Consider the following 27,990-nt stretch of genomic DNA (forward strand, 5'->3'; position numbering starts at 1 on the left):
CAAAATTGGAAAGGAAGAAGTAAAACTCACACTGTTTGCAGATGATATGATACTATATGTTGAAAACCCTGAAAAATCCACAGCAAAACTTCTAGAGCTAATAAACGAGTACAGCAAAGTGGGAAGTTATAAGATCAACACTCAAAAATCTGTAGTGTTTCTATACACTAGTAATGATCAATCTGAGGAGGAAATCAAGAAATGAATTCTATTTACAATTGCAACCAAAAGAATAAAATATTTAGGAATAAATTTAATTAAAGGACAAAAGACCTATACAAAGAAAACTACAAGAAACTGTGAAAAGAAATCACAGAAGACCTAAATAGATGCAAGGGCATACTGTGTTCATGGATTGGAAGACTAAATATAGTTCAGATGTCAATTCTACCTAAATTGATTTACAGATTCAATGCAATACCAATCAAAATCCGAAAAACTTACTTTTCAGAAATAGAAAAACCAATAACCAAATTTATCTGGAAGGGCAGGGTACCCCAAATAGCTAAAAGTATCCTGAGGAAAAAAAATGAAGTTATTCTTATGCATTAAGTAGATATCGCCTTGTTATTTCAGATGTAATGGAGAGGCTGGAGGGAACTGCCTGAAATGTAGAGCTGTGTTCCAGTAGCCATGTTTCTTGATGATGATTGAATAATGATATAGCTTTCACAGTGTGACTGTGTGATTGTGAAAACCTTGTGTCTGATGCTCCTTTTATCTAACTTGTCAACAGACGAGTAGAACATACGGAATAAAAATAAATAATAGGGGGATCAAATGTTAATATAAATTTAATTTGAAATGTAGTGATCAATGAAAGGAGGGGTAAGGGGTATGGTAGGTATGATTTTTTTTTCTGTTTTCGTTTTATTACTTTTTCTGAATAGATGCACATGTTCCAAGAAATGATCATGATGATGAATATGCAACTATGTGATGATATTGTGAATTACTGATTATATATGTAGAACAGAATGATCAAAATAGGAATATTTACATTTGTTATGTGTTCTTTGGTATTTAAAAAAAAATTAAAAAAAAAAAACCACATGAGATGCTACCTCACATCACTTGGATGGCTCGAACAAGAAAGTCTGATAATAAATGTTGATGAGAATGTGGAGAAATTAGAACCCTCATACACTGCTTGTGAGAAGTAAGATAGTGCAGTAGTTTTGGAAAACTGTCTGACAGTCCCTCAACTGGATAAACAAGAGTTGCCATACAACTTGGCATTTCCATTCCTAGGCATATAGAAATGAAAATATATGTGTACATATCAATTGTACATACATGAACGTTCAGAGCAGTATTGTTCACAATAGTCAGAAAGTAGAAACAACTCAAATTATCCATCAGCTGATAAATGGATACACAAAATGTGGTACATCCACAAAATAGGATATTATTTGGCCATACAAAGGAATGAAGTACTGCTATATGCTACAACATGGAAGTACCCTGAAAACATCATACTAAGTGAAAGAAGTCAGTCATAAAAGATCACATATTATAGGATGCTGTTTATATGAAATGTCCAGATTAGACAATTAGACAGAAAACAGGGAAGTGGTTGCTTAAGGCTGGAGGGGATGAAGGCATGGACGGTAATAGGTAAAAGTTGTTGGTTCCTTTTTTTTTTTTGGGGCAGGCAACGGGAACCGAACCCGGGTCTCTGGCATGGCAGGCGAAAACTCTGCCACTAGGCCACCGTGGCCTGCCCGTGGGTTCCTTTTTACAGGGGAGGAATTCCTTTTCTAGGTAATAAAAATGTTCTAAAATTGTCATGTTGGTTGCACAACTCTGTGAATATACTAAAGACCACTGAATTATATGCTTTCAATGGGCAAATTGTTTGATATGTGAATTATATCTCAATGAAGCTGTTAACGAAATAAATACTGAGGAGTAAAAACCTGGCAACTTCTGATTTCTCTCCCCAGCCCGTCAGCCCTTTTAGCTAACAAATCTTACCCCTCAACCCTCAACAACACATTCATCCCCATCCTCCACATGGCTCCTTCCTTCTGTGTCTTGTTTCAACTCACACACACACAAAGCCCATTTTCTGTCCCTTGAGAAAATTAACACTGAGAGGCAACAGGCACACTGTTTTTGGAGCTGACAAGTGAGTTTTAGATATCATCAGGACAAAAGGTAGAGGTGTCCACCAATCAGTGGGAAATCGAGGGCTGAGGCAGCAAAGGATGCCAGGAGGCGGGAGGTCAGGGGATGGGAAGTGCCCCTCCATTGGGTCCAGATGCCTCGCTAGGATCCTGACTTCCGTGGCACACCCGCCCTCGCAGGCCACCCTTACCGACAGCGGCCAGTTGATACAGGTGAGCACGCGGTAGAGGCGGAAGAGGTGTACCAGGTAGAAGGCAAGGATCATGATCAAGTCGCAAATGGTAACGACTTCAAAGTAGCTGTAGGCACTGTAGTCTATCCACAGGGAGCTCTTCACGCAGATGAAGGCAATCAGCAGAGTGACCTGCAGTATAAACATGGACACATCAGAGAACTCCCTCCCCAAGAGGGCATCCAGGGAATAAGCAACAGCAAAACCAGAGGCACAAGCAACAGGAAACAAACCAAATGCCTCCCCCTAGGCCCAAATTGGGGGATAGCCACAAGTCAGGTGATTTCCTCAGTAACTGGTGGGAAGGCTGGAAGGGTGCAATTTCAGTAGCACTGTGATCTAAAATCGCAGGCTTGGAAAATGCACGCTGGTTGTGAGGGCAAAGGACTAAGATGCCTGACTTGGTCCCTTCTGAAGTTCGTTACATTGTGCCAGCAAGATGCAGACTTAGAGGGGAGGCAGGAATATAGAAAAAAAACAAAGAAGAATAATTTCATTTATTTATTGGACCTCCACAGAGCAAAGAGTAAAATTCAGCGTGCGATATTATACTCATTTCCAGGAGGGAAACTAAAGCAAACAGGCTCGACAATTAGTCCAGGGCTACCCAGCTTGCGAGCTGCAGAAATGTGATTAGAACAGTTTGCCTGACTCCAGGGACCATGCTCTTTTTTTCTTTTTTTTTTATTGTACAAAATAAACAAACATACAAACATTCTTGGCATATGTGCCAGTTTGAATCTGTGGTGGATCCCAGAAAAGTCATGTCCGTTAATCTTCATTCAATATTGCTGGGTGGGGGCATTTTGATTGTTTCCATGGAGATGTGACCCACCCAATTGTGGGTGGTAACTTTTGATTAAATGATTTCCATGGAGGTGTGTCTCCACCCATTGGAAGGTGGAGTTGCTTATTGGAATTCTTTAAAAAGAGGAAACATTTTGGAGCGAGTCACTTTTGGTAGAGCCAGGAGAAAGCCAGCAGATGCCGCCATGTTCGCCATGTGCCCTTCCAGCTGAGAGACAAATGTTGAACGTCACTGGCCTTCTTGAACCAGGGTATCTTTCCCCGGATGCCTTAAATTGGACATTTCTATAGATTTGTTTTAATTGGGACATTTTCTCAGCCTTAGAACTGTAAACTAGCAACTTATTAAATTCCCCTTTTTAAAAGCCATTCTGTTTCTGGTATATTGCATTCCAGCAAGCAGTAAACTAGAACAGTATACATACACATGGTGGACAATCAATGGCTCACAATATCATTTCATAGTTGTGTATTCATCACCATGATCATTTTTTTGAACATTTTCATCTCTCCAGCAAAAGAAAGAAAAAAAAACCTCATACATGCCATACACCTTACTCCTCCCTCTCACTGACCACTAGCATTTCAGTCTACTCAATTTATTTTAATCTTTGTTCCCCCTACTATTTGTTTATTTTTTATCTATATTTTTTTCACTTATTTTTCCACACCACAGCTGAAAGGAGCATCAGACACGAGGTTTTCACAATCACATAGTCACATTGCAAAAGCTGTATCTTCAAGAAACGTGGCTACTGGAACACAGCTCTACAGTTCCACTTTAATATACCATAACTAAAAGGGGATATCTATATAATTCATAAGAATAACCCCCAGGATAACCTCTCAGCTTTGTTTGAAATCTCTCAGCCACTGACACTTTATTTTGTCTTATTTCTCTCTTCCCCCTTTTGGTCAAGGGGGAATCCCTTGATGCCGAGTCCCTGATCATCCCAGGATTTCTGTTCTCTTGCAGGGCAGATGCAGCTGTGCTTCCCCAAAGTGTAAGCTCTCATCCTAGAACACGCTGGGAAAGGTGGGTGTGCTAGCAAACATGTGTGCGTCCTGGTTCAGAGGCTGTGCTTTGCTGACCCCACCGGAGAATGTGGGGAGAGCTAAGTATATCACTGCATGAATGAATGAATGAATGAACCAATGAATGAACACAGACCATCTAGATTCTGGTGTATCTTATTAGCAACATATGACTAGGACAATGGAAGAGACTGGATGAAGGGAGAGCAGATTCTGACTTCCTGTGAAGGTCCCTGAAAAAGAATGAAACCATGTCCCCACTACATAGAGAACACACCAATAACACAAAGGTGTTCAATAGATGTAAAACCTTAGGATCAATTTTTTTTTTTTCGCATGGCCAGGCATTAAAAATCGAACCCAGGTCTCCAGCATGGCAGGCAAGAACTGCCATGGCACCCCCCCCCCCCCCATATATATATATATTTTTAGGATCAATTTTAAAAGCACAATTAATTAAGGACAAAGACGATTTTGTATCACCTCTTTTCCAATTGACTGGTGATTTTCAAAGGGGTTGTGTGTATGTGACTTTGGTCCCCAGGGGACATCTGATAATGTCTGGAGACATCTGTGGTCATCACAACTTGTGGTGGTGGTGGCGGTGGCGGTAGGTGCTACTGGCATCTAGAGGCTGGGGACGCTGCCAAACATCCAACAGTGCACTGGACAGACCCCACAACAAAGAATTATCTGGCATCAAATGTCAGTAGTGTTGCTGTTGAGAAATCCTACTGTAGAGAACATTAGTCTACAGTGAGAATTAAATTGCAGAATGAACCTAACTCTGATTATGTGTCTAAAGCCCCTCATTTCTAACACTCTATCAAGATCCTCCGTTATCAGTACAACAGTTAAAAAGAAAATATCAACAAAATTCTTGGCTTGAAGCTTAACGTGGGCATGAAGTGTTTTGCTTAACAGATCAAAACAGAAGAGTGTAACTCTGATACAAGGGGACCCTCAACATTTGCCTATTTCCTTTTGCTAATGAGAAAGGTGAGTATTTTCATTTTCTCGGTTCCTCTCAAGCCAGCCAGCCATGGTAAAATAATGATTCACGCCTTGAGATACCTCTGCCTCTCTTGAGAGTGTACTCCATTGGTAGGGCTTTGCTGCCTCATCAGGTCCCCTCATCGATCTGGGGAAATTTGTGGGTCTCCCCACTCCTGCACTGACCCCCTTGTGCACTGGGCTATTTTTATTCAAGGCCTGCCTTGGCATGTAATAATTTGGGCTTATGTAGTATGATTCCTAGCTAGAGAGGACTCTTTGTAAGAGCAAAGGTTAAAATGACTTTCCACTATATGGTCAGATCTTTTTCATGGCAACACAGGGATTTGGGAGTTTCCCACTGAACAAGAAGGGCTTGGGTAGGACACCCCCACCCCTGAGTGCCCACAGCTGAATTCTGTGCAGCAGGGAGTACAGCACAGCTCTGCCACACACCATATCAAACCTCTCTGGAGAAAGTGCTTGTGAAATTCAACTTCATTAGTCTGTCTACTTGGCTTTTAGGCTGCCTACCTAACTGACACAGCCGATGGTGTATGCTTATACATGGTGCTAAAAACTTTCTTTTTGCCCATCGGATTCATTCATTCCTGCTTTAAATAGCTAGCTTCTTTGCTAGAACACATTTTAAAAAAAGGTCTCATTGATACCAAGCTTCAGGACCTCTTCTAAGGCCTGGAGGTAACCTCTACAGCTGTTGGGAGGCCCCTGAGTCATTCAGATCAATACCTGGGGGGCAGCTGGAAAAGTTAAGCAGAAGAAAGAAAGAACAAGAAACACTGGAGAAAAGGCCCTGGAGTGTTTACTTTTCTGGCATGGCCCCTTCAAGATCTCTTTTGGTTCTACAGTTTCCCAATAGAAAAGCAAATCAACAAACATGCCTGAGTTCAGAATCCTGATTTTGGCACTGAGGGAAGGCTGGGAGACTCCTCTCGAAGACGGATGTGTTTTCGTTTAGAGCAACTTAGATGTGAGACTGTCTGAAGGATTAAATCGTTAGGACACGTTCTAGCCTCTCTGATGAAGGTTTATTCTTTTATATTGTACTGTCATGAAAGTTGAAATAAATAGCTAACAAAAATGTCCAGGGGAAGGGAAAGAAGAAAGCTCCACGGGGCCAAATGCTCTTTCAGCATCCAGGTGTTTAAAAGTAATAGCTATGAGATCCCTCGCCTCAGAGCCAGGGGCTCGCGGACCTTCACACACCAGCCCACAGGACTGTCTGAGTCACCACCGGAACACCTTAGAAACAGCCCCTCCTCCCCCCCAAATCATGTTCTTTCTGACCTCACGGCCCCTCATTTTCCATTCTATCAGACTTCTTACTAGAATGAAAAGATGGTTTCTATGAAAGGAGCAGTGGGGTTTCGATCCCCAGGGGATGAAGCAATGTGACATCACCTGAGAAAAACGCTCATCCCCTGGAAACTCTGGAATCAGGGCCCAGCTGCTCAGCCTGGGTGAGCATTGCACGAGGAAGAAATGGAACTCTGAAGTCCAAGATGGACAATTTCTGAAGCCTGGAGGGAGTTTTTAAGAGATGCCTTCAGAGCTGGGCAGCAGAGGCCCCAGGGGGCCTCTGGGGCCCCGTGGTCGGCGGCCTGCAGCCTGTCCCCGGCTGCTCCCTCTGCGCCCTGACTCTGCCGCTGCCAAGTCAGGTCCACTGAAGATGGCACCAGATGCCTTCGGGCTGTGGGAGCCATGGGCTGGATGCAGCAGTTCTTCCAACCCCACCCTCCTGCACATTTTGTCCTCTGACCTTGGCATAATGTTTCGGTGACAGAGTCCTCCAGAGGGAGGGGAAGTATCTGATGAAAGCCAACATGAAAGGTCTCGGACCCCAGGCTGAGTGAGACGCTTTCTGGAAAAGCCCAGGAGATGAAGGCCAGGCTTGTTCAGTAAGTCGGAGAAGTGGATGACTCCATGAGTGGAAGTGGCATTTGTAAATGCAAGCTGGTCCATAAATGACTTGGCTTGTCAGTGGGCAGGTAGGAAGAGGAATTCATGTGTTCCTCACTTTTGCAGAATTCTTTCCTGGGGTGTAGGGCCTCCAGTTCAAGCCTCCATTACGTCATCACCATAAAACAGCCTTTGTGCAATTTCATTAAGCCCCACGCCACCCAAAGACCCTGTGTCCAGCTGGCTCCTTTCTATGTGTGGATATTTCTGAAAGATTCCTAGAAGTGAAATTACTGGGTGGAAACATATACACATTTATGATTCTGACGTTCACTGCCAAATTGCTATCCAAAACAGATATGCTACCCTGCACAGGGAATCTTGCCAACACAGATTATTATCTTTATTTTAAAAGAATGGAAATATTTTGTTTTCATTTTCACTTTTCCAATTACCAGTAGGTTGACTATCTTTTCATATGTTTACTGGTTACTGCTTGTTCATATTCATGGCTTATTTATCTATTGTTTGGATTTTTATTAGTGATTTTAAGAAATTCTGAAAACTAATCTATGTCATATTAACCTATTGCAAATATATTCTCTCACCCTATCATTGCCTTCATTTTGTTATACAGAAGTTTAAATCTTTTATGCAGTTAGATCTATGTATCATTTCTTTTTTGGCTTCTGGGATTTAGGTTTTGTTCTCCATCCCAAGATGATAAAAGAATAGTCTCCTACATTAAAAAAGAAATATATAATTCCTTTAAAAAAAAAAAAAAAAAACTTTTGGCTCTCTGAGGATTTATTTTTGAAGATGGCTGAGCTAGGGCACACACAGGGTTCTAACTTTATCCAAACAGTCTATTGATTGTTCTAACAAAATTTACTTGACAGCCCATCCTTTCCCCAACGGTGTGAAATAAAGCCTTTAACACAAACTCCTACCTGCTCACCTCTGATCCACTGTCCACTCAGCAATTGCCATCAATTGTGGAAACACCTTAGAGTCTTAAAACTTGAAATCCTTCAGTAGTTTCCCAATACTCTTAAATCGGGTCAGAATCCTTTTGGAATGCCCAAAGGGGCTGCAAGTTCTGCTCCTGCCTCGGCTCTGCCCACAGTGGGCTCCTCGGAATTCCTCCACCACGAGCCCCGCGGCAGGGTCCCCATCCTAGGCACCTCTGCGATCTGTAATGTTTGCATGTGTTGTCAGGTGATGTGCTCACTGCTCTTCTCCCCAACGGGACTGCAAGCTCCAGGAGGACAGGGATCCTGTCAGTGTCCCTTTTATTCTCTGGGCTCCTGGCAGGGGAGCCAGGTACCCAGTTGAATGGATGGTTCCTAGGGTCACTCTGCCATCCTCTGGGACAGCTCTATGATACTCCATTATGGTTTGGTTTTGTTTTTTGGCATGGGCTGGCACCAGGAATCGAACCTGGATCTCTAGCATGGCCGGTGAGAATTCTGCCACTGAGCCACCTTTGCACCGCCCTCCTTTTATGTTTCCTGAGAAACTGGCTTCAAGTTTCCTGAGAAGACTGTGCTTTGTCACTGAACATTATTCGGGGCCTGGCACAATGCTCAGCATGTACAGAGGGTGTGGCATACGTCCGCTGGATGAACGAGGTCTGGAGGCCTCTGCATCGCTCCGACAGCTGGCAGAATGTCCTCGGCCGCCTCGGAGGCCCGTCATTCACGATGTAAGTCGGGCTTCCGGATACAGGTTCTCACCTCAGGATGGAGCCAGACCACCGTCTGCTGTGACTCAGGCCAGACCACACCCCTCCCATCCCCAAAGGACTTCCACAACTGATGCAGCCTAGATGGAAGGCCTGTGCCACAATCCTGTCACTGCTCGCCGCGGACAGAGGTCAACAGGCACCACAGTTAGGAAGATTGCTCTAGAAACCTCAACTTTTAAAAAAGGTCACTGCACCAGAAAGGGCGAGAGGCCCCACTGATATATATTATGTAGGAAATTTGGTGATGACCAGTAGTTTCTCTAGCTTGTTTCTCTTTCAATATTTGATTCAATTTCCTCGTCTCTTTGGCCACTAGATGAATTTCAAAACAATAAAAAGGAGCATCTTCCTCCTCTAACTCCTGCAATTAGTGTGTGAGTAGAAAGACAGGGCTGTGGACGGTCACCCCCAAAGAGCCCCTAGGGGAGAAGGTCATCAGAGAGGCCCAAGGACAGAGGAAACAACGTGGAGCTGCCTCGAGGAACGTGCACATCCAGCCCCCAGGAGACAGGTGCCTGCTGCAGGCAATCAGCAGGTTCCTGGGATGATGATAAGAACAAAAGTGATAGTGAACACTGTCTGAATCTCACTCAGTACCAGACTGCAAGGGCTTTGCATGTGCTTACCCACTTTATCCTTAAAACAACCCTCAATGCAGTTATTTTCCGTATGTGATCATAAAAGGAAGCTGAAGCACAGAGGCATTAATCAATTTACACCAAACTGGTGAGTCGGGAGCCAGGTCCTGAACCCAGGCAGGCTGGCTGCAGTGTCCCCACTCTTGGGCTCTCGTTGCTAAGGCAATGACCCTGCATCCTCACTCCCCACCCCATGGAGGCTGCAGCCTCAATACAGGCTGATGGACATGTATCAGCAAAACTGAACAGGACAGAGAGGAACGGGCAGGAAGATGTCACTAGTCAGTGCTATGGAGAGCCCCCAGGGTTGAAGGAAGCAAGCGCACAGGGTGTGAGAGCCCAGGGAGCTATCTGGGAGCCACATGGGGTGAGGCCGCAGGAACAGCCATCACAACCGTTTACTGACCACCTGGTATGTACCACGCAGTGCAACATCAGCTCAACAAGAACTGGCTATTTGTCAGTGATTGCTGCACCTGGGGGATGGGTGCATGACGGTTTACTGTGCTTGTCTCTCTTCCTTTTGCATGTATTTGAAATTTTCCAAGATAAAATCTTTAAAAATATAATGCCCAAATAAGCTCAGAGAAATAACTCAACTGAGTGAAAGTGCAACAGTTCACATTCCCACCACAGACAGACCAAGTGACTAGATTCTACATTCATGAAAGTCACAAGTGTAAACACCAGCGTGGAGCCCGGGGAAGCAGGCCTGCACAGTCCAGTGAATCAGCGTCTGAATGAGGCCACAGGTGGGACACAGGTAGGACACAGGTGAGCCACAAGTGGGATACAGGTGGGCAGCTGTTGGCTGCTTTTCAGAATTCTCAGGGGGAGGGTATTGGTGGAACACAACTTGCCCAAATCTCTGCAAAGAAAACGAGGAACATTCTGGAGCAACGAGGACCAGGATTTTCTGGAAAACAACCCAAGCTGTTTTGATCAACTTGTCAGAGGGATGTGGGGAGTGCCTCTACAATTTGTGATGTCTGGGAATGTGCCTGACATGGTATACTTTAACAAGTCCAACAAAGATCCTTTGTGAGCAGAAAAAGGAGTGAAAAACCTTACTCTAAGATAAGACTGGCTCCTTACAGCTCAAACTCAAGCCACCTAATCCTATTGGTTTAAACCACAACACCTCGGTTTAATTTCTTTTTCAAACATTCCTCTGAAAAAAAAAAATTCTCACCTGCCATGCCGGTACTTGCCCATGCAACAAAACAAAACAAAACATTCCTCTGCCTAAATTCCAGGCACCCTTGACTTCCTGCTCTCCAGAGGCTGAGCAGCCACAAAAACCCTTTCTTAATGGACAGTTCATCAGAACTCCTATTTCACTGTTTGTTTCTTTTATAAGGCACCATTATTCAGTGCTGGGGTGTGGAAATGAAGGAAAACTCAAGGCAAGGCAGGTACTCCAGGGAGGCCAGACTCTGAGGCTGCAGGGAATGGGCTACCCACTTGGGTCACCTCAGGTGATGGGGTTTGTAAGGAGATGAGGAGGCCCTCAGTACCTCTAAGGCAGGCCTCAGGGAGTGCTGGGGGCTTGGTGTAGCCCTGTGGACACACAGTGAGCATCCTCCTCTCCTGCTCCAGTCCCTACCACACCAGGTCTGAGCCAATCTCACATCATACTCCCCACAGGAGCTCCCTTGTTAGCAGAACCCGGACACCTCATAGGCCTAGACATCCCTTAGTCCCGCCTACAGACAATGCAGTCTTTGCCCCAGCCAGGTGGATCCAGGGTAAATGGATGGGCACAGATTGGCAGTTTCCCTCAGAAATGGAAGCCTTGGGCAAGACAGACCCTTAGAGGATTCATGATCTAATCGGGACTCCCTCATACCATCACTTACCTATTTTAAACACTATAGAGTTCGAATATAAAGTTCATGTTTACAAGGCTTACAGGTCAGGGAGTAGCTCCAAGCTACCTCTCCCATGTCTATGTCTACTCCCAATGATAACCCTTGTCCAAATCAAAGCAGACTGCTGGCCGATCTCCGTCCTATACTCACTCCCATTTCCCCCATCCAACACCTGCTCCTGAACCAGTGCTGTCCAACAGAACTTTCTATGACGATGGAAATGTCTCTACCTACGCTGTCCAATATGGTAACCACGTGCCACATGTGGCACTGAACATGTGAGGTGTGGCTGGTATGACTACGGAAAACAAATTCTTAGTTTAATTTTTATTAATTTAAATTTAAATTGCCACATGTAGGTAGTAGTTACTGTTGCTTCCACGGGACCAGAGTGTGAAGGATATTAAGGAATGACGAGAGAGAGAGAGAGAGAGAGAGAGAGAGAGAGAGAGAGAGAGAGAGAGAGAGAGAGAGAGAGAAGGCGGGGATCAGGGGGTCTGAAGATTAGTGACAACAGACTACAGACAACTTTATTCTTAACCAGATCCTGCTCATATACTTCAGGGTGACAAAAGGCATGCATGCATTTCCTGAAGGAACAGAGTGTTTACTTTTCAGAGTTTGCTCCCTACATACTAAAGATAGCCATAAACAACTTGGGGGTTAAGCAAAAACAAACATTCTCTCCCTCCCAGACTGTTCTCCATTAAGCAGATAACAATCGCCACAGTTTACTGCCTCCACCACTCTGAAGTCAGTTGCTCCCAATAAACTCCGCAGGTCTTGTATTAACCCTTGCTCCTACTGTGTAATTCTAGATCCTTCATGAAGCATTCTCTTCCCTGCTGCTGCCCCCGTTAAAGAGGCCTCTCCTCTCCTCTCCTCTCCTCTGGTATTCCACTCCACCACCATTTCCAGCTATGTCTCCTTCCAGGCCTCATGTCCTTCGTGAGAAAGAACTTCTTTGCAGACTAAGACAGGGTCTGGGTCTCTCTGCATTCCTCAAAGCCACCATTCAATGAAGCAGCTTGCTAAATACTTATCCTATTCAGTTGGACCAGACCTTGGATTAACTATCAGCCTCTTAGGCATAGCTGTTCATATAGTTGGGAGAGGCTAGTGACCTTCCACAGATACTGGCCAGGAGTGGTTGCTTCAGCCACATCTTGGCTCTTTAATATTAAATCCAAATTTACTTCTGAGAGGAAGCTCAGAACAGCCTCAAAGGCTCTGCCTCTTTCTAGCTGTGTGGCTTCAACTTTTCCATGCTTCAATTTACTTACTCATGTGGGGGAGGTGATAATAATACTCTATAAGGATGCGATGAGGATAAAATCAGTTAACACATGTAAAGTGCTATATTAGCACGAAGTACATAAAAATGGTGAAATAATATTAATTAATAAAATAGTATGTAAGCTTGACAGTTGAGCTGGGTCTGTAAGGTACCTCCAAATTTAACACTAACTCATAAAATATCTAAAACAAATGTGCATTTCCACTGACCCAGTAATGTCACCTCTAGCAATTTATCATATTGAAACACTCAAAGATATAGGCCAAGATTTATCAAAGAGTGTTATCAAAGTGGAAAAATTAAAAACTTAAATATGCAGTAGTACACATTGATTAAATTATGGTTCATCCTTTTGACAAAGTGCAATGTAGCTGTTAAAAAATCATTTTATGAAAGCATATTTTCTTGACACCATAAAATGTTCATACAGACTTTGGGAGAAAATAGCAGAGTAGGGTGTTCCAAGACTCAGTGCTTCCACAAAATGATTAAATAAGCAAGAACTGTCTGCAATAACTATACGGACACTCCAGAGGCCAGAGGAACACTATACAGCATTCAGAGAAGAGTGGGAGGAAGAGGCTGAGAAATTATAGTAAAGAACTGCTCTCTCCACACCTCAGCTGCTGGCACCATTGCTCACTCTTGTGGCAGGCTGCTGTGAGATCGTCCCTTACTGGTAGTGGGTGACAGAAAAGGACCTAAGGGTCCTCTTCCCCAAGAACAGGGGTGCTCATGGCTGATCACTGACTGCAGCTTTTGATTAGTGAATTAGGATCTCGGGATCCTTGCTCTAAGGGCAGGTACTGTTTCAACCCTCGCCAGACAAGGGCAGAGGCAGTGGGGATTTAAAGTTGCAGGACTTCCTCAGGGCTGCAGGGAAATATTAGCAGAAGGGCTGCATCTGCTTGGCAGGCCAGGAAAGCTCAGCTTTGGGAACCATCAGAGAATGTGTTGGTGACCTTCCCGAGCCTTTCCACGGGCACTCTGGAACCAGTCTGTTTCCCTTTTGTGTGTCCTGGCCTTGTTTTAGCTGGGAAAGATGGAATTAGGAAATTCCTCCCCAGGGTGAGCCTCCTCCCAGAATTTGCCCTCCAGGCAAAAACAGCTAGAGACAAGGAAAGGAGTAGAAACTATAGAGTATAAAAAACTATAAAGGCTTAAAAAAAAACAAAAAACTATAAAGGTTGACAGTCTGGGACAAAGACGTGTTGGCTTCAAGCACCTGGGAGATGAAGTTTTGTTTCCTATGAGGCAGAGGGGACAACATAACTGTTGTAAACAGGAGAACTCCAAAAGAAACAACAAACAAAGCCCAGGACAAGTCAGAAGCCCAGAAGGACAGGGAAAACCTTGCACAGTGAATTTGCTTTGTGCAGACTTTTCAGATAGGAGGGATGAAGCTCAAGAAAAATCTCTGTCCTATCACTAGCTGGTTACAAAACCAAGAAACAAACATCCCAGGAATAAATCCCAGAGCTAACATTTTTAAATATTAAAATGTACAATGTGCAACAAAATAGTGCAATAATCCATAAAAAAAACCAGCAAAGAAGATGAGAATGTGGACATTTCAAACAAAGCCTTTAAAAAACTGATCTTAATGGTTCCTACATCAGATAAGTCCTGAAACCAGAGGTGTCAGTATCTCCAAGAACATCAGCCAGTTCCATCCCCCTGCCCCATGTTGTTGATTGATACCCCTTTTCAACATGAAAAAGTTAGAATGAGCATAACCCCAATATCCCTAAAGATTGAAAGAAGGATCAAAGGAGAAGGTAGAGTTATAATGGAGAAGATAGGATTTAACAAATTAGTATAACTACTGAATCATTATATGGATATTTATTTTTAGTCTCCAATGTCTTTGAGCAGCTAGAAGGAAAAACTTGAAGTGGTGGAACTATAACCCATACCAAACTTTGAAATTTGTTCTACAACTACTTGTTAAAATATACTTTGAAATGTATTGCTTTTTTGTATATATATTTCACAATTCAAGAGAAAGTAAGAAAAAAATCTTAAAAAACACTAAAGGACATGAAGGAAAGTACAGAGAAAACTACAGGATATCAGGCAAACAATGAATGAACAATCTGAGGGTCTAAGTAAAGAGACAGAAAATTTAAAAAGGAACCAAACAGAACTACTGGAGTTGAAGACCACAATAATTGAAATGAAAAATGTCCAGGAGAATTTCAAGAGCAGATTGGAACTGGCAGATGAAAGAATCCATGACTCTGAAGATAAATCACTTGAAATAAGTCAGACTGAGGAGCAAAAAGAGAAAAGAAACATTAAAAGTGAAAATAGCCTAAGACACCTCTGGGACACCATCAAGTGTACCTACCTACACATTACGGGGGTCCCAGAAGGAGATGAAAGAGAAAAGAGCAGAAGGAAAAGTAAAAAAACTGAAAAAACAGAGAACACCCCAGACTTCACAAAAGACATGAATTTACATGCAAGAGAACACCAAATAGGATAAACATGAAGGAAAATACATCCTGTCCTGTATTGATTACACTATCCAAATACAAACGACAAGGAGAGAATTCTGAAAGGTGCAAGAGAAAAGCAAAGTGTTACATGCAAGGGAGTCCAATTTTAGATTGAGTACTGATTCCTCATCAGAAACCACAGAGGCAAGAAGGCAGTGGGCTGAAATACTTAGTGCTGAAGGCAAGCAATTGCCAACCGAGAATTTTATATTCTACCAGACTCTCTTTTTCACAAATGTGGGAGAGATTAAGACAGTTTCAGATAAATAAAAGTTGAGGGAGTTTTATCACCACTAGACCTGCCCAACAAGCAATGCTAAAGGTATATACCCAAAATAATTAAAGCAGGGACTTGAACAAATATTTGCACACTTGTGTTCATAGGAGCATTATTTACAATTGCCCAAAGATGTAAGCAACCCAAGTGTCCATCAACCAATGAATGGATAAACAAAATGTCATATATATATATGTATATATATATATTTATGTATATACACTGGAATATTATTTAGCAGTTTAAAGGACTGAAGTCCTGACACGTGGCAACATGGATCAACCTTGAAGTCATCATGTTGAGTGAAATAAGCCAGACACAAAAGAACAAATACTGTATGATCTCACTGATACGACATAATTAGAATAAGCAAATTCATAGAGTCAGAATCTAGAATATAAGTTACCGGCGGATGGGGTGGGGTTGGGAATGGAAGTTAAGGCTTAAAATGTACAGGGTTCCTATTTGGAATGATGGAAATGTTTTGCTCATCGACGGTGGTGGCGTAGCACAACATCTGAACACTGTGAACTCAATTAATAGCAGTGAATGTATATCTGAATAAAATTAAAGGGGAAATATTGGATTGTATAAATTGTAACAGAATAAAAAACCTTTAGAAAATCCATGGTCCTACAGTATATAAACGGTGAACCCTAAGTTAAACCATGGACTTTAATTAATAGTACAATTATAAAAATGTGCTATCATTAATTGTAATAAATGTCTTGTACCAATGCAGGGTATTGGTGGCATGGGTGCTATAGGGGATCCTGTGTTTTATGCATGATTATTCTATAAACCCATAACTTCTCTAATAAAGGGGAAAAGGTTTGCACTGCTAAGGATAGAAAAATCAGACACCCCCTTTCCTCCCAATGAAACTATCGACAATAAATGTAAAGGAAAATACCAGGCACAAAATGTTAACTTAGTATTTTGGGGTGATCTTTCCTCTTTGAATTTTTTAGCTTCTGTGTTGAAAATATATTACTTTCATAATGATTGAAATACTAGCTTTTATAAATCTTGCTTTAATAAAACAGGAAGATACATATTTTTAAATTTACATAGTATTAATTACAGAGCAGTAAATACAAAAAAGGTCCCAAGAATGATCCTCAATATGGAAATATAGCCGCATGTCTGGAAGCCAAGACCCCAGCCTGCCAACAATGGCAAACTCTAGTTTTAACTCAGGTTAAAAAGCGCATGCTGGGAGACATGCGCTTTTTCACAAGGTGCCAAAACGATACAGATAATATTAATTATTTTTATGAATGGCTAATATTCATTAGCCAATCACCCTGTGCCAGGTATATCACTGTCAAATCATTACAAAAAGCAGGGAAGCACTATTACTACCCCCATTTTACAGATGAAGAAACTGAGGCACAGGGAGGTACCTGTCTGAGATCATACAGCTGGAATGTGGCAGAGATGGGATTCAGTTCTTTCCATCCAGCTTCAGAGTACAGCTTCTTAATCACTGTATACTGTTTTCCTTCCTCTTTTGTATTTGTTCCAAGCTGTAAAGCTTCAGGCAGATGAATGCAGCAGTCATGCCTTAGCTTTTTCTTAGTAACTTTTTCTAAGGACACAGTGGTCTGGAGTGTGGAAAGGGGAAAAAGCCTTATCCAAAATCCCTGCAGCAGATATTCTGATTCCCTTGACTTCAGGAATGGGGTTTAAAAGGAATACACAATACCTTCTTAAGGCACTGTGGAAACATAGATTGTCCAAAAATGGCCACATCAACATACCTAACCCTACATATTCTTCTAGAACCTTGTTGCACCCCGTCAAGAGGTGGAGTCTAATTCTCCTCCCTGTGGAACTGGGCAGGCCTTTGTGGCCGCCTAGAATGCAGTGGAAGTGACACTATATGACTTCCAAAGCTAGGCCACAGAACATGGTACAGACTCCTTCTGGCCTTCTCTTTCAAGACAGTAGCCTTTGGAACCCAACCAACTGGAGAGGCCACACGGAGGTTGTTCTGGCCAACAGCCCTAGCTACGGCCCCCAGCCAGTGGCCAGCATCCACTGCAACAGCAAGACAGTGAGCCTTCAGGTGACTCGGCCCCAACCTACAAGTCTCCCCACCAATGGCCCAGACACTGTGGAGACAAGCCATCTCCACTGCGCCCTGCCCAAATTCCTGACCCACCAGATTTGTGAGCATTCAAAATGGCTCTTTATACCACTATCTACTGGAGTAATTTGTTATGCAACCATAGTAGCTGGAATAGGCACTTAAACATCACATAAACAAGGTCCTACTTGACCTGTCTTGAAAGTAATGTATGAATTGCCCCAGGTTTCGTGTTTTGATTCTTTGCAGAGGGAAGCTGAGATCTGTCCAGAGGGTGGTGATGGGCACAGGTAAGAGAGATAAGATCTGTGACTCCAGCTCAAAAATGTGCTTTCAGGAGAGAGGCTCGCTTGGGGTGGGCTCAGCTGAGAGGCAGCTGTTGCCTGGAGAACCATGTCGCTGAATATTATACAATGAAACTTCCGTCCTGGGAATGACTAGAGAATGGCTTGATAAATGCTCCCATCCCTTCCCCAGCATGGATGCGCATCCTGAACAATCTGCAGACTAGAGGCTCTTACAGGGCTGAAGCTGCTGGGCCTGGAGGCTCCAAGCCCTGCTTTAGGTAAATGAAAAGGGGCTGTTAGTTTTGGCTTCCCACTAGCCATGGAATCTAACAGGTAAGATTTCATTTAAATGCAGTTTCTACCTGCATTTAAATGAAATGTTGATCTTCCTTCATTTAAGTGTGGAACTTGTCCTCTGTTCCTGTTAAATCATGTTGGACCCCCATGTCGATCACTCCAAAGTCAGTGGCTGTGTCATGAAGCATAAAAACTGTTCTCCCAGGGACCAGGTCATCTGTAAATTGTATGATCGTGTCCTTAGTTTCTCTATATATTCACAGATTATTTTTAAAGATGTCAAAATCAAGGCCAAGAGCTAGAAACGTCTCCTGGGTTCTGCTGAACTATTTCCATCTAGAAGGAGTCGTCTGACCTGGTCAAGTTGTCTGTCTAACTGTGCCATCAACAGCCTCCATTTGTTCATCTTGTCCGCAGCGACACTCAGGGAGTTTATTAAATGCCCACCTGGAATTCAGACTACTCGGCTGTGCAGACCGATTGCATTAACGGTCCCAACTCTTCACCCCTCCCTGTAGCCGTGTGATTTTGGAAATCCTGTTTTGGCTAATACAAAGGAGGTGAAAGGGAGAGTGTGCCAGTACTGAGCCTAAGCTCTCCGTGGCCTTGCCGGCTTCTGCCCTCTCTTGGAAACCCTGCCAGCACCAGGTGAACAAGCCAGGGGCATCTGCTGGAGGAAGAGAGACCATATGGAGCAGGACTGAACTGGCCAATTCATCCTAGCTGAGGACTGAGGAATGAGCCTGTCCTGCCAAGATCAACAGAGCCCACCCACAGCTGAACATGTAGCTGATCTTGTACACACACTCAAGGCTACTTTACGTCAGCCAGCCCTGAGCTGAGCCACAGACTCATTGTTTTAAACCATTATATTTTGGGGTAGACTATTATGTGGCAAAGCTATATAACAATTACACTTCTTTACTTAAACTTCGTATCACCTACTGCAGATTTTCTCAATCTTAAATAATGTATGGAACCCTTAAAATGAAAATAACTTGAAGTATTACCTCTAGTAATAAAGATAAACATTAAACTAAAAGTAAACCTGCTACTTTTAGCTTTTATATAACTATAAAATCAAGCCAAATTTGTTCGTTACCTACAACACAAAACTACACATCCAATAAAAATCAATGAATAACATTAGCCATTTTACTGAACTCAGATCTCAGCTTGTAACTCTCCACAGTGCCACAGGAAAAGTAGGTTCTTTTGAGTTTGGTGTGTTCATATCATCTGAAGTTTCCTTTGCAATGTTCTGAGCATTTGTCTCTAGATAAGCTACTAGCCCAAAAGGATGAGAGATCTGTGAGAAGTGCTGTGTCACCTCAGTTGCCCCAATAGAGGCCAAGTCCAGATCAGATAGCAGCAGCCGATCCCCAGACATGAAAGCAAGCCCAAATTCACGATTATCAGCTAACCTCAGTCATGTGTGTAATAAACACTTACTGCTGTACGCAACCAAAGGATTGTGATGATTTGTTATGTGGCAAAATCCAACTGATCCATACTGGAGTGTTGCTAGCCTAGGACTCTGCTTCAGAAAGCAATGTTATTTCCCTTGGTTTTCCCTTGTTTTCTCAAGCGTGAGGGGGTATCTCCTGAGAATCCCCAAGTAATGTGATAACCAGAGGTCAGTCACATGGTCTCACTTAATTCTCAGAACACCATCATGCAATAGATATTATTATGCCCATTTTACAAATGAGGACTCTGAGGTTCAAAGATGTTAAGGAACTCGTTTAAGGTCACACAGTAATAAGGGACCAGGATAAAAGTAAACAAAAAAGAACTGATAAAAAAAACAAAAAAACAAAAAAGAACTGAATTCTCAGTTTTCAGAATTTCTCTGGCTTCCAGTTAGACAACCCTAGCTTTTAAAGAGGAAGAATAGTTATTTATTCAATGATTATTTAGTGAGTACTGACCTGTGCCCAGACTGCGCTTGGCACTAGCAATACAAAGCTACATTTGTCTGCATTTTGCCAAAGACAATCCTAAGGAAACCTTTACACAGAAGAAAAGGGCCATGCTGCTCAGTATCCTGGCCACTATCCTTGGGAAGTAAATGTTTGCAGAAGCTGTGGGGCCACTTGGAGCAGGCGGCCTGGCATCCAGCCCTGGGCACCTGCCAGAAGGAAGTGTCTGCTGAGGTTCACAATGTGAGTGTGGGGTGCCTTGATTAAAAGCCCAGGCAGCTCAGTGCCAAATCAGTGCCAGCCTGGGGAAAAAGAAATTAGCCTGGAATAAGAAATCACAACCATGTACATAAAAACCATGAAGGGACTGTCAGCACGTGTCACTGATGGATAGCCCTGTGTGATCGTCATGTGGCACTCAGTAAGGCACAGAGAGGGAAGTCTGAGTGTTGGCCAAAGGCACACCTCCTGTCAGAATAAGTCAGGCTGAAAAGGAGCAATAGAGCATGCCAGTCACTCCAGCAGGTCAGTCAGTCATTTAACAAACACAAATGCTAGCGGTCCAGTTACTTAACCTCATCCTCATCTATAAAATGGGGAGAATAATAAAGTCGACCACACAGGGTTGATACAAGGATTAAAAGAGCTGATTCTGGTGAAAATTTAGAAAAGACTGGAGCTGCTCTGGTAAAGACTCAACAAGTGTGTGGTATAAACTGCTTTTCAGAGAATAAAAAAGTATTTGTAAAGTCCCCTGGAGGGACAAGGGAAAAAGGAGGAAATATTAAACTTCCCCTACTGGGGAATTCCTCATATTCTCACGAGCATTGGGGACAACCAATTTAATAGACCAAGCCTTTGATCTTGGGGCTCCCCCTATGAAACATATTCCTACAAAGAAGAACCTACTTATAATTAGGCCTAGAGTCACCCCCACCCAGAGAACCTCCTTTGTTGTCCAGATGTGGCCTTTTCTCTCTAAGCCAACTCAACAGGGGAACTCACTACCGTCCCTCCTACATGGGACATGAATTCCAGGGGTGTAAATCTCTCTGGGACTCAGCATCAAAGGATTGAGAAAGCCTTCTTGACCAAAAGTGGTAAGAGAGAAGTGAGACAAAATAAAGTTTCAGTGGCTGAGATTCCAAACAGAGTCAAGAGGTTATTCTGGAGGTTATTTTTATGCATGATATAAATATCCTTTTTTAGTTTTGACTGTATTAGAATAGCTAGAAGGAAAATCCTTGATTCTTAAGATAATTGTATAACTATATACAATTAGTTTTACAGTGTGACCGTATGATTGTGAATACCTTGTGTCTGACTCTCCCTTTATCCAGGTATGGACAGATGAGTATAAAAATAAGGACAAATAAATAAATAAATAATAAGGGGTGGATAAAGATTGCAATACTAGTGGTCAATGAGAGGGAGGGGTAAAGGTTATGGGATGTATGGGGTTTTCTCTTTTCTGGAGTGATGCAAATGTTCTAAAATGATCATGGTGATGAATACACAACTATGTGAGGATATCATGAGCTACTGACTATATACTTTGGACAGATTGCATGGTGTGCAAAGAAATCTCAATAAAAATAGCAAAACACAAAAACAAAACTGCGGTTCAGAGGTTTGTTGGGAGGAGTAAATGGGATAATAGTTGAGACGCTCTTAGCACAGAGTAGCACTTAAAAGGCAATTTCTGCTAAGTGCAGCATGCTGTCAACCAGGGATGAGTATAACATGAAGACAGCTTAGACACAGGCCCTGTCTTAAAGCATAAGGAGCTTAAGACCCAGACACAAGTAACTTAAAAGAAAAGAGGGTATCAACACCGTCAGGGAGCTATGGTTTGTGAGTATGGATGCATGGAGGAGGGAGTTCAGGCTAGCGAATCCAGGTATGTCTTTTATAAAAGCAGATGAGGTTCTTGTGTGGACTCCATGGGAGGGAGGATTTTAGATATACAGAGAAAGGGAAAATGGAGGCTTCTGTTAGAGGGAACACTGCAAAAGGGTAGAAAAGCACAGGGCATATTTGGAAACAAGAGAGTCATTGCCCATTTAGGCAACTCACACATGTAACAAAGGGGCGTTAACAGGAAACGAACCTGGCAAGGAGGAGTGGGGCTAAGGAAGCAGACAATATCAATGGGCAACAGAGAGCCAGTGAAGGTTTTTGAGCAGAGAAGTGCCACAAGCAGAACTGTACTTTAGGAAAATTAAGCTAGTACAGGTGGGCTGGAGGTGGGAGAGAAGAGACATGGAGTTCAGTTAGGAGACTCAGTGCGTGCTGACAGAAGGTAGTGAGAACAGAACCACAGCACTGGCCAGAAGGACAGGGGTGGGGACACAGTGGGAGAGGAGGGCAGAGTGGCGTGAGTATCCCAGGGGAGCCCCAGGGGACCAAGGCTGCATGGTGAAGTGGGGAGCAGGCCCCCCACCCATGAGAGGGGCCAGGCAGATGGTGGCGGCTACAGGAACCTTCCCTCACTCACTGGGTACAAGGGGTGGCTGCCTCACTCCATTCCTCAGCTTGCTGACAATACGCTCAAATGGAGTTGGCAATTCCATCTGTCCCAACGTTTCCATAAAGTAAACCACTGATAATGAAAAAAGGAGCCAGGCCACATCCTTTCTGTACATCATTAGATGTTCCTGTTTCCTGCTCTCTGACCCAATTCTGAAGACTAAATCCTCTGAGGGCACCTCTCCTGCCCTCTCTTGGGCTGCCTGTGCTTTTGGGAGCACAAAGTCTGTCTTGGTTCACCTCTCCCTCCAGACAGGCAAAACCGGAGGGCTATGGGTGCAGACACAGTGCCTCTTCTTCTCCCCCCTCCTTTTTTTTGGGCATGGGCAGGCACCGGACTTGAATCAGGGTCTCTGGCATGGCAGGTGAGAGCCACGGTGGCCCGCCACCCTCCTTTCATACCACGCCCCTGATTCCAAGTCCTGTATACTGTGACCTGCACATCCAGGTTCAGCAGAAGTCATCTCAGAGGGCAGGTGTCGAGCTGGCCCTTCCCCAAGGCCAGCACTCTCCTTGGCTCTCTCTCTTGAATTACCTGAGTACCAGGTAAACCAACGACCCTTCAGAGAGTTCCCCATTCCCCTGGCATTCATTTATTACAAATAATCTGGTCAGACTGGAACCTGGCCACTTCCTACATTTCCCCTCACCTGGCTTGCAGGTCACTCTGAGGCTTCGTCCTGCTGTGAAAGCCAATGGGAGGCGGTTCCCAGAGGGGCTCAGAGCACATTATGGGGTCAGAGGAACCCAGCACCCCACTCCCCCCACAGCCAACCAGCCGGTCCCCAGTCCTCTAGGAGGAGAAAGCTCCTCCGTGATCGGTCTAAGGAAGGGGTGAGATTCACAGCCGTGGTGCTTGGCCGCTGTGAAAGCCACTGGGGGGGTAGGACAAAGAGGGCCATTCGGTCACCACAAAGCAAGCCCTGCCTCTGCCCTGGTCTGGCTGCCTGTGGAGGAAACAAGGAGAAGGCCACAAAGGGGCTGGACAAAAGGCTCTTCCTAAACAATGGCCCTGGACAAAAGGCTCTTCCTAAACAATGCCCCCTATCGTGCACTTGCTAACGGGACCTGGCAGCTCTGCTCAGATGAATCAAACACAAACTGTCTTTCCAGGTCAGTAATGGAGTCAAACACTTAGTAGGACCTCAAAATATGAGGTATATCAGCGTGAATCTAGCTACTAGACTCAACTGCCTCTACTTAGACCCTGATTCTGAATTGAATTTCATAAGTTTTTGCTTTTATGACATGTAGGCCTGAGAAAACACAAAAGCCGAAAAGAATAGTAACCCAAATAGAGGAGTGAAGGATTTCAGACTAACCCACATCACACTAATAAGCTGTGAATAACTCAAAAGGAAGGACTGAACATGGGTTGAGTGAGTAAGCTTACAGAGGAATGCTTTCCAGGCCATCAAACCCCCCCACCACCACCACTACAAATATAAGCAAATCGATTCCAGCAATATTTAAAATGTATACAGGGTGGTGCAACGGTGGCTCAGTGGCAGAGTTCTCTCCTACTATGCCAGAGAACTGGGTTTGAGTCCCAGAGCCTGACCATGTTAAAAAAAAAAAAAAAGGCATACATGCATCACAACTAACCAAGGTTTATCCCAGGAATTCACGGCTAGTTTCCTCCTCTGAATGACAGCAAGGAAAGGACGTCCCCTCTTACCACTCTTACTCAAAACACTGTTAGCAGTTGCAATAAAGTAAGAAAAGGAAATAAAAGGCATACAGATAGAAAAGGAAGAAATAAAATTCTCTTTCTGCAGACAACATGATTATTTCTGTAGAAAATTCCAAAGAATCTATTTTAAAAAAGCTCCTAGAATTAATAAGTTATGAGAGTCACAGGAAACAAGATCAAGATATAAAAATCAGCTGTATTTCTGTAAATGAGCAATGATAAATTGAAATTAAAAACAAATGGGGGAGCAGGCTCCCCCTTTCTACATGGGACATGATTCCCAGGGGTGTGGACCTTCCTGGCAATGTGGGACAGAAATCCTAGAGTGAGCTGGGACTTAGCATCAAGGGATTGAGAAAACCTTCTTGACCAAAAGGTGGAAGAGAGAAATGAGACAAAATAAAGTGTCAAAGGCTGAGAATTTCTAAACGGAGTCGAGAGATTATCCTGGAGGTTATTCTTATGTATTAAATAGATATCACCTTGTTAGTCAAGATGTAAGGGGGAGGCTGGAGGAACTGCCTGAAAATGTAGAGCTGTGTTCCAGTAGCCATGTTTCTTGATGATGACTGAATAATGATATAGCTTTCACAATGTGACTGTGTGACTGTGAAAACCTTGTAGCTGATGTTCCTTTTATCTACTTTATCAACAGACGAATAAACCATATGGAATAAAAATAAATAATAGGGGGAACAAATGTTAAAATAAACTTAGATTGAAATGCTAGTGATCAATGAAAGGGAGGGGTAAGGGGTATGGTATGCATAAATTTTTTTCTGTTGTCTTTTTATTTCTTTTTCTGAATTGATGCAAATGTTCTAAGAAATGATCATGATGATAAATATGCAACTATGTGATGACATTGTGAATTACTGATTATATATGATTACATATATATGTAGAATGATCATATGCTCAAAATATTTGTTTCTTTCTTGTCATATTTTAAAAAAAATTTAAAAACTAATAAAAAATTTTAAAAAAAAATGGGGGAGCAGGCTACAGTGACTCAGTGGCAGAGTTCTTGCCTGCCATGCCAGAGACCAGGGTTCGGTTCCTGGTGCCTGCCCATGCATGAAGAAAACAAACCAAAAAAACCCAAACAGGGCCCTGGGAGAGCCCCAGTGGGAGTGGGCAGTTAGTGCCAAGCAGGACCATGGGAGGTGAGGGGCTGGAGCCCAGGTGGTGGAGCTGCCAGACCTTTCATGATGAGAGATTTTGGGGTGCTTCTCTCTCCTCTGTGTAGTTGGTAGTTTGGGTGGTGAAGAAATGGTTGACAATGTCCAAATCTTTCTCCAGGACCTTGGAAGGGGAAGTATGCTAGTTTGAAACTGTTATGTACCCCAGAAAAGCCATGTTCTTTTCCTAATCCAATCTTGTGGAGGCAGACTTATAGTTTAGAGTGGAAACCGTTGATTAGGTTTTTTCCATGGAGAGGTGACACACCCAATTGTGAGTGTGACCTTTTGATTAGATGGAGATGTGACGCTGCCCATGCAAGGTGGGTCTTGATTACTGGAGTCCTTTAAAAGGGGAAACATTTTGCAGTTGCTTCAGGGCTGCTATAGACATAGACATTTGGAGATGCCTGGAGTGCTGACAGAGAGAGAGCAGATGCCTAGATCCAGACGTCTGGAGAGGCAGAGCCCAGCTGATGTTGCCTGGTGCCTTCCATGGGATGCTAAGCAAGCCAGAAGCCAGAGTTTTGCCCCAGAGAAGCTAAGTGAAGGCCCACAGATGGTTAGAGAGGAAACCATTGGAGTCAGAAGCTAGAAGCAATGGAACCAGGAACAAGGACCAGCACACACCAGCCATGTGCCTTCCCACGTGACAGAGAAAACCTGGACATCATCCGGCCCTTTCTTCAGAATCAAGGTATCTTTCTCTGGATGCCTTTGTTTGGACATTTTTTTTTTTGTGATGGGGGAGGGGTGCATGGTCTGGGAATTGAACCTGGGTCTCCTGCATGTAAGGCAAGCATTCTACCACTGAACCACCTGTGCACCCCTGTCTGGACATATTTAAGGCCTTAGAACTGTAAACCTGTAACTTAATAAGTCCCCTTTACAAAAGCCAACCCATTTCTGGTAACTTGCATTCTAGTAGCTTTAGCAAACTAAAATAGGAATCAAAGACTCTAATGGGATATCTGTACCATGTCAAAGCTAAATGCTCGAATACAGCAAAAGGGAGAGGAGCAGTGGTGGGGAAGAACAAGCAGGGTCCTGGCACAGCGGAGAGCCCAGTCCATAGGGCAGAACATACTGTTAGTAGAATTTTCTTGTGCTGTGCATAGAATGGCAGTATTCTGGTTCAGCCTCCTCTTGTTTTAGTGACAGTTTATTCCCGTGCTTCAATCAGTAAGAGCACAAATCACTGATGATCCATCACTACATGGAGACATTTGTTTGTGGCTGGAATTCTTCCTTATGCCAATTTTCAGTGCCCTTTGGGTGCTCCCAAAGGGCTTAGCAAAGTTGTCAATGTCATTTGGTTTCAGGATATAGCTGATCTGGCATTTGAGGTATCAGGGAGGAAGCCTCACCCATTCCCTAGTGTCAGCAAAATAACTGCTGACATGCTCTTCAACTTTTCGCTGCAGGCTCTTTTCCTTATCCAAGGGATGTCTGTGAGTCTCTTTCCCATTCGTATTGTAAGTCAGCTGGTTAGTCTCCTGCACATTTTCCTTCCCGTCTCTCTTTATTTTGAATAACGCTGGTTCAATAAAGGAACTGAATGCACCAGCAGTTGTCAAATATGAAAAGGAAATGGTCTTACTACTTTGGATTTGGTTTGCTCCTGGCTTTTCTTGCAGCAATGCAGTCTTCATGCATGATCAGTAGCTGCCTCTTCTCTACCTTCTTTCCTTTAGTCATTATTAGAGCCCACGAAGCAAAGACCCCCATCAAAGCATACCTTTTCCAGCTGCACCTCTTCTCCTTGGTGGTCTTAACAGCCATTTCCACAAGATGGTCTATCTGCAGTCTGTCCCAAGAAGTGCCACCTGTGCAGAGAAGTTCTCTTCACCACATCCATAGCCTGCCAAATTGAAGGCTGCTGCAGGCCACTAATCTTCTGAGTCCGAAGCGAGTGGGTGGGGTTGGAAGGAGGCTGTGGCAGATCTTTTCCCTGATCACCTTCCCCTTCCTGGGGAAGGCAGGACTCACTCTGCCAAGGGCCCCACTACATATCTCCTTCTGAGGAACTGGGATTTTTCTCTCCAGTGCATGGAAGGCAGAATCTTCTGACACCAGTGTGTGGACTGTTAATGCCACTGGGAGTCTGAAAGGACCACACGTTTTTCTGCAGCCATTTTTTTGCTTTTGCTGCCCCTGTGTCTGGACTGATTTGAATACTTTGTTTTTCTCCCTGTGCCATTTACCCTCTTGTTTCCCACCACCCTCGGATGAATGGATTTTATAAATCTAGCTGCTGCAAATTAAGGTTTTTTGTTTGTTTTCTTCTGTGCATCACATATTTCGGATGTGAGGATAAAGAAGTTGTTCCTGGTCACTCCCTTTATAGCCATCGGTGATGGTTTGAAAGGATTATGTACCGTAGAAAAGCCATGTCTTAATCCTGATCTAATCTTGTGGGAGCAACTGCTTCTTTAATCCCTATTCAGTACTATAGATTTGAAACTAAATTAGATTATCTCCATGTAGATGTGACTCACCTAATTGTGGGTATTAAACTTGGATTAGAGTGAGATGAGATTC

At 43.5% G+C, this 27,990-nt stretch overlaps 1 protein-coding gene and 1 pseudogene across 5 annotated transcripts in view; one reads left to right on the forward strand and one right to left on the reverse strand.

Moving 5' to 3' along the window:
* Positions 1–27,990, reverse strand: part of CMTM7 (CKLF like MARVEL transmembrane domain containing 7) — a 77,250-nt gene that overhangs the window by 14,433 nt on the left and 34,827 nt on the right. For all 5 annotated transcript variants that reach the window (XM_077129916.1, XM_077129912.1, XM_077129917.1 and 2 more), the window contains exon 2: positions 2,321–2,494. In XM_077129916.1, coding sequence (XP_076986031.1) covers positions 2,321–2,494 — 174 coding nt within the window. The remainder of the gene's footprint in view (positions 1–2,320; positions 2,495–27,990) is intronic.
* On the forward strand, positions 8,740–27,698 carry LOC143657767 (etoposide-induced protein 2.4 homolog pseudogene; annotated as a pseudogene).

This window comes from Tamandua tetradactyla, chromosome 15 (assembly GCF_023851605.1).
Source record: "Tamandua tetradactyla isolate mTamTet1 chromosome 15, mTamTet1.pri, whole genome shotgun sequence".
NCBI classification, from domain to species: Eukaryota; Metazoa; Chordata; class Mammalia; order Pilosa; family Myrmecophagidae; genus Tamandua; species Tamandua tetradactyla.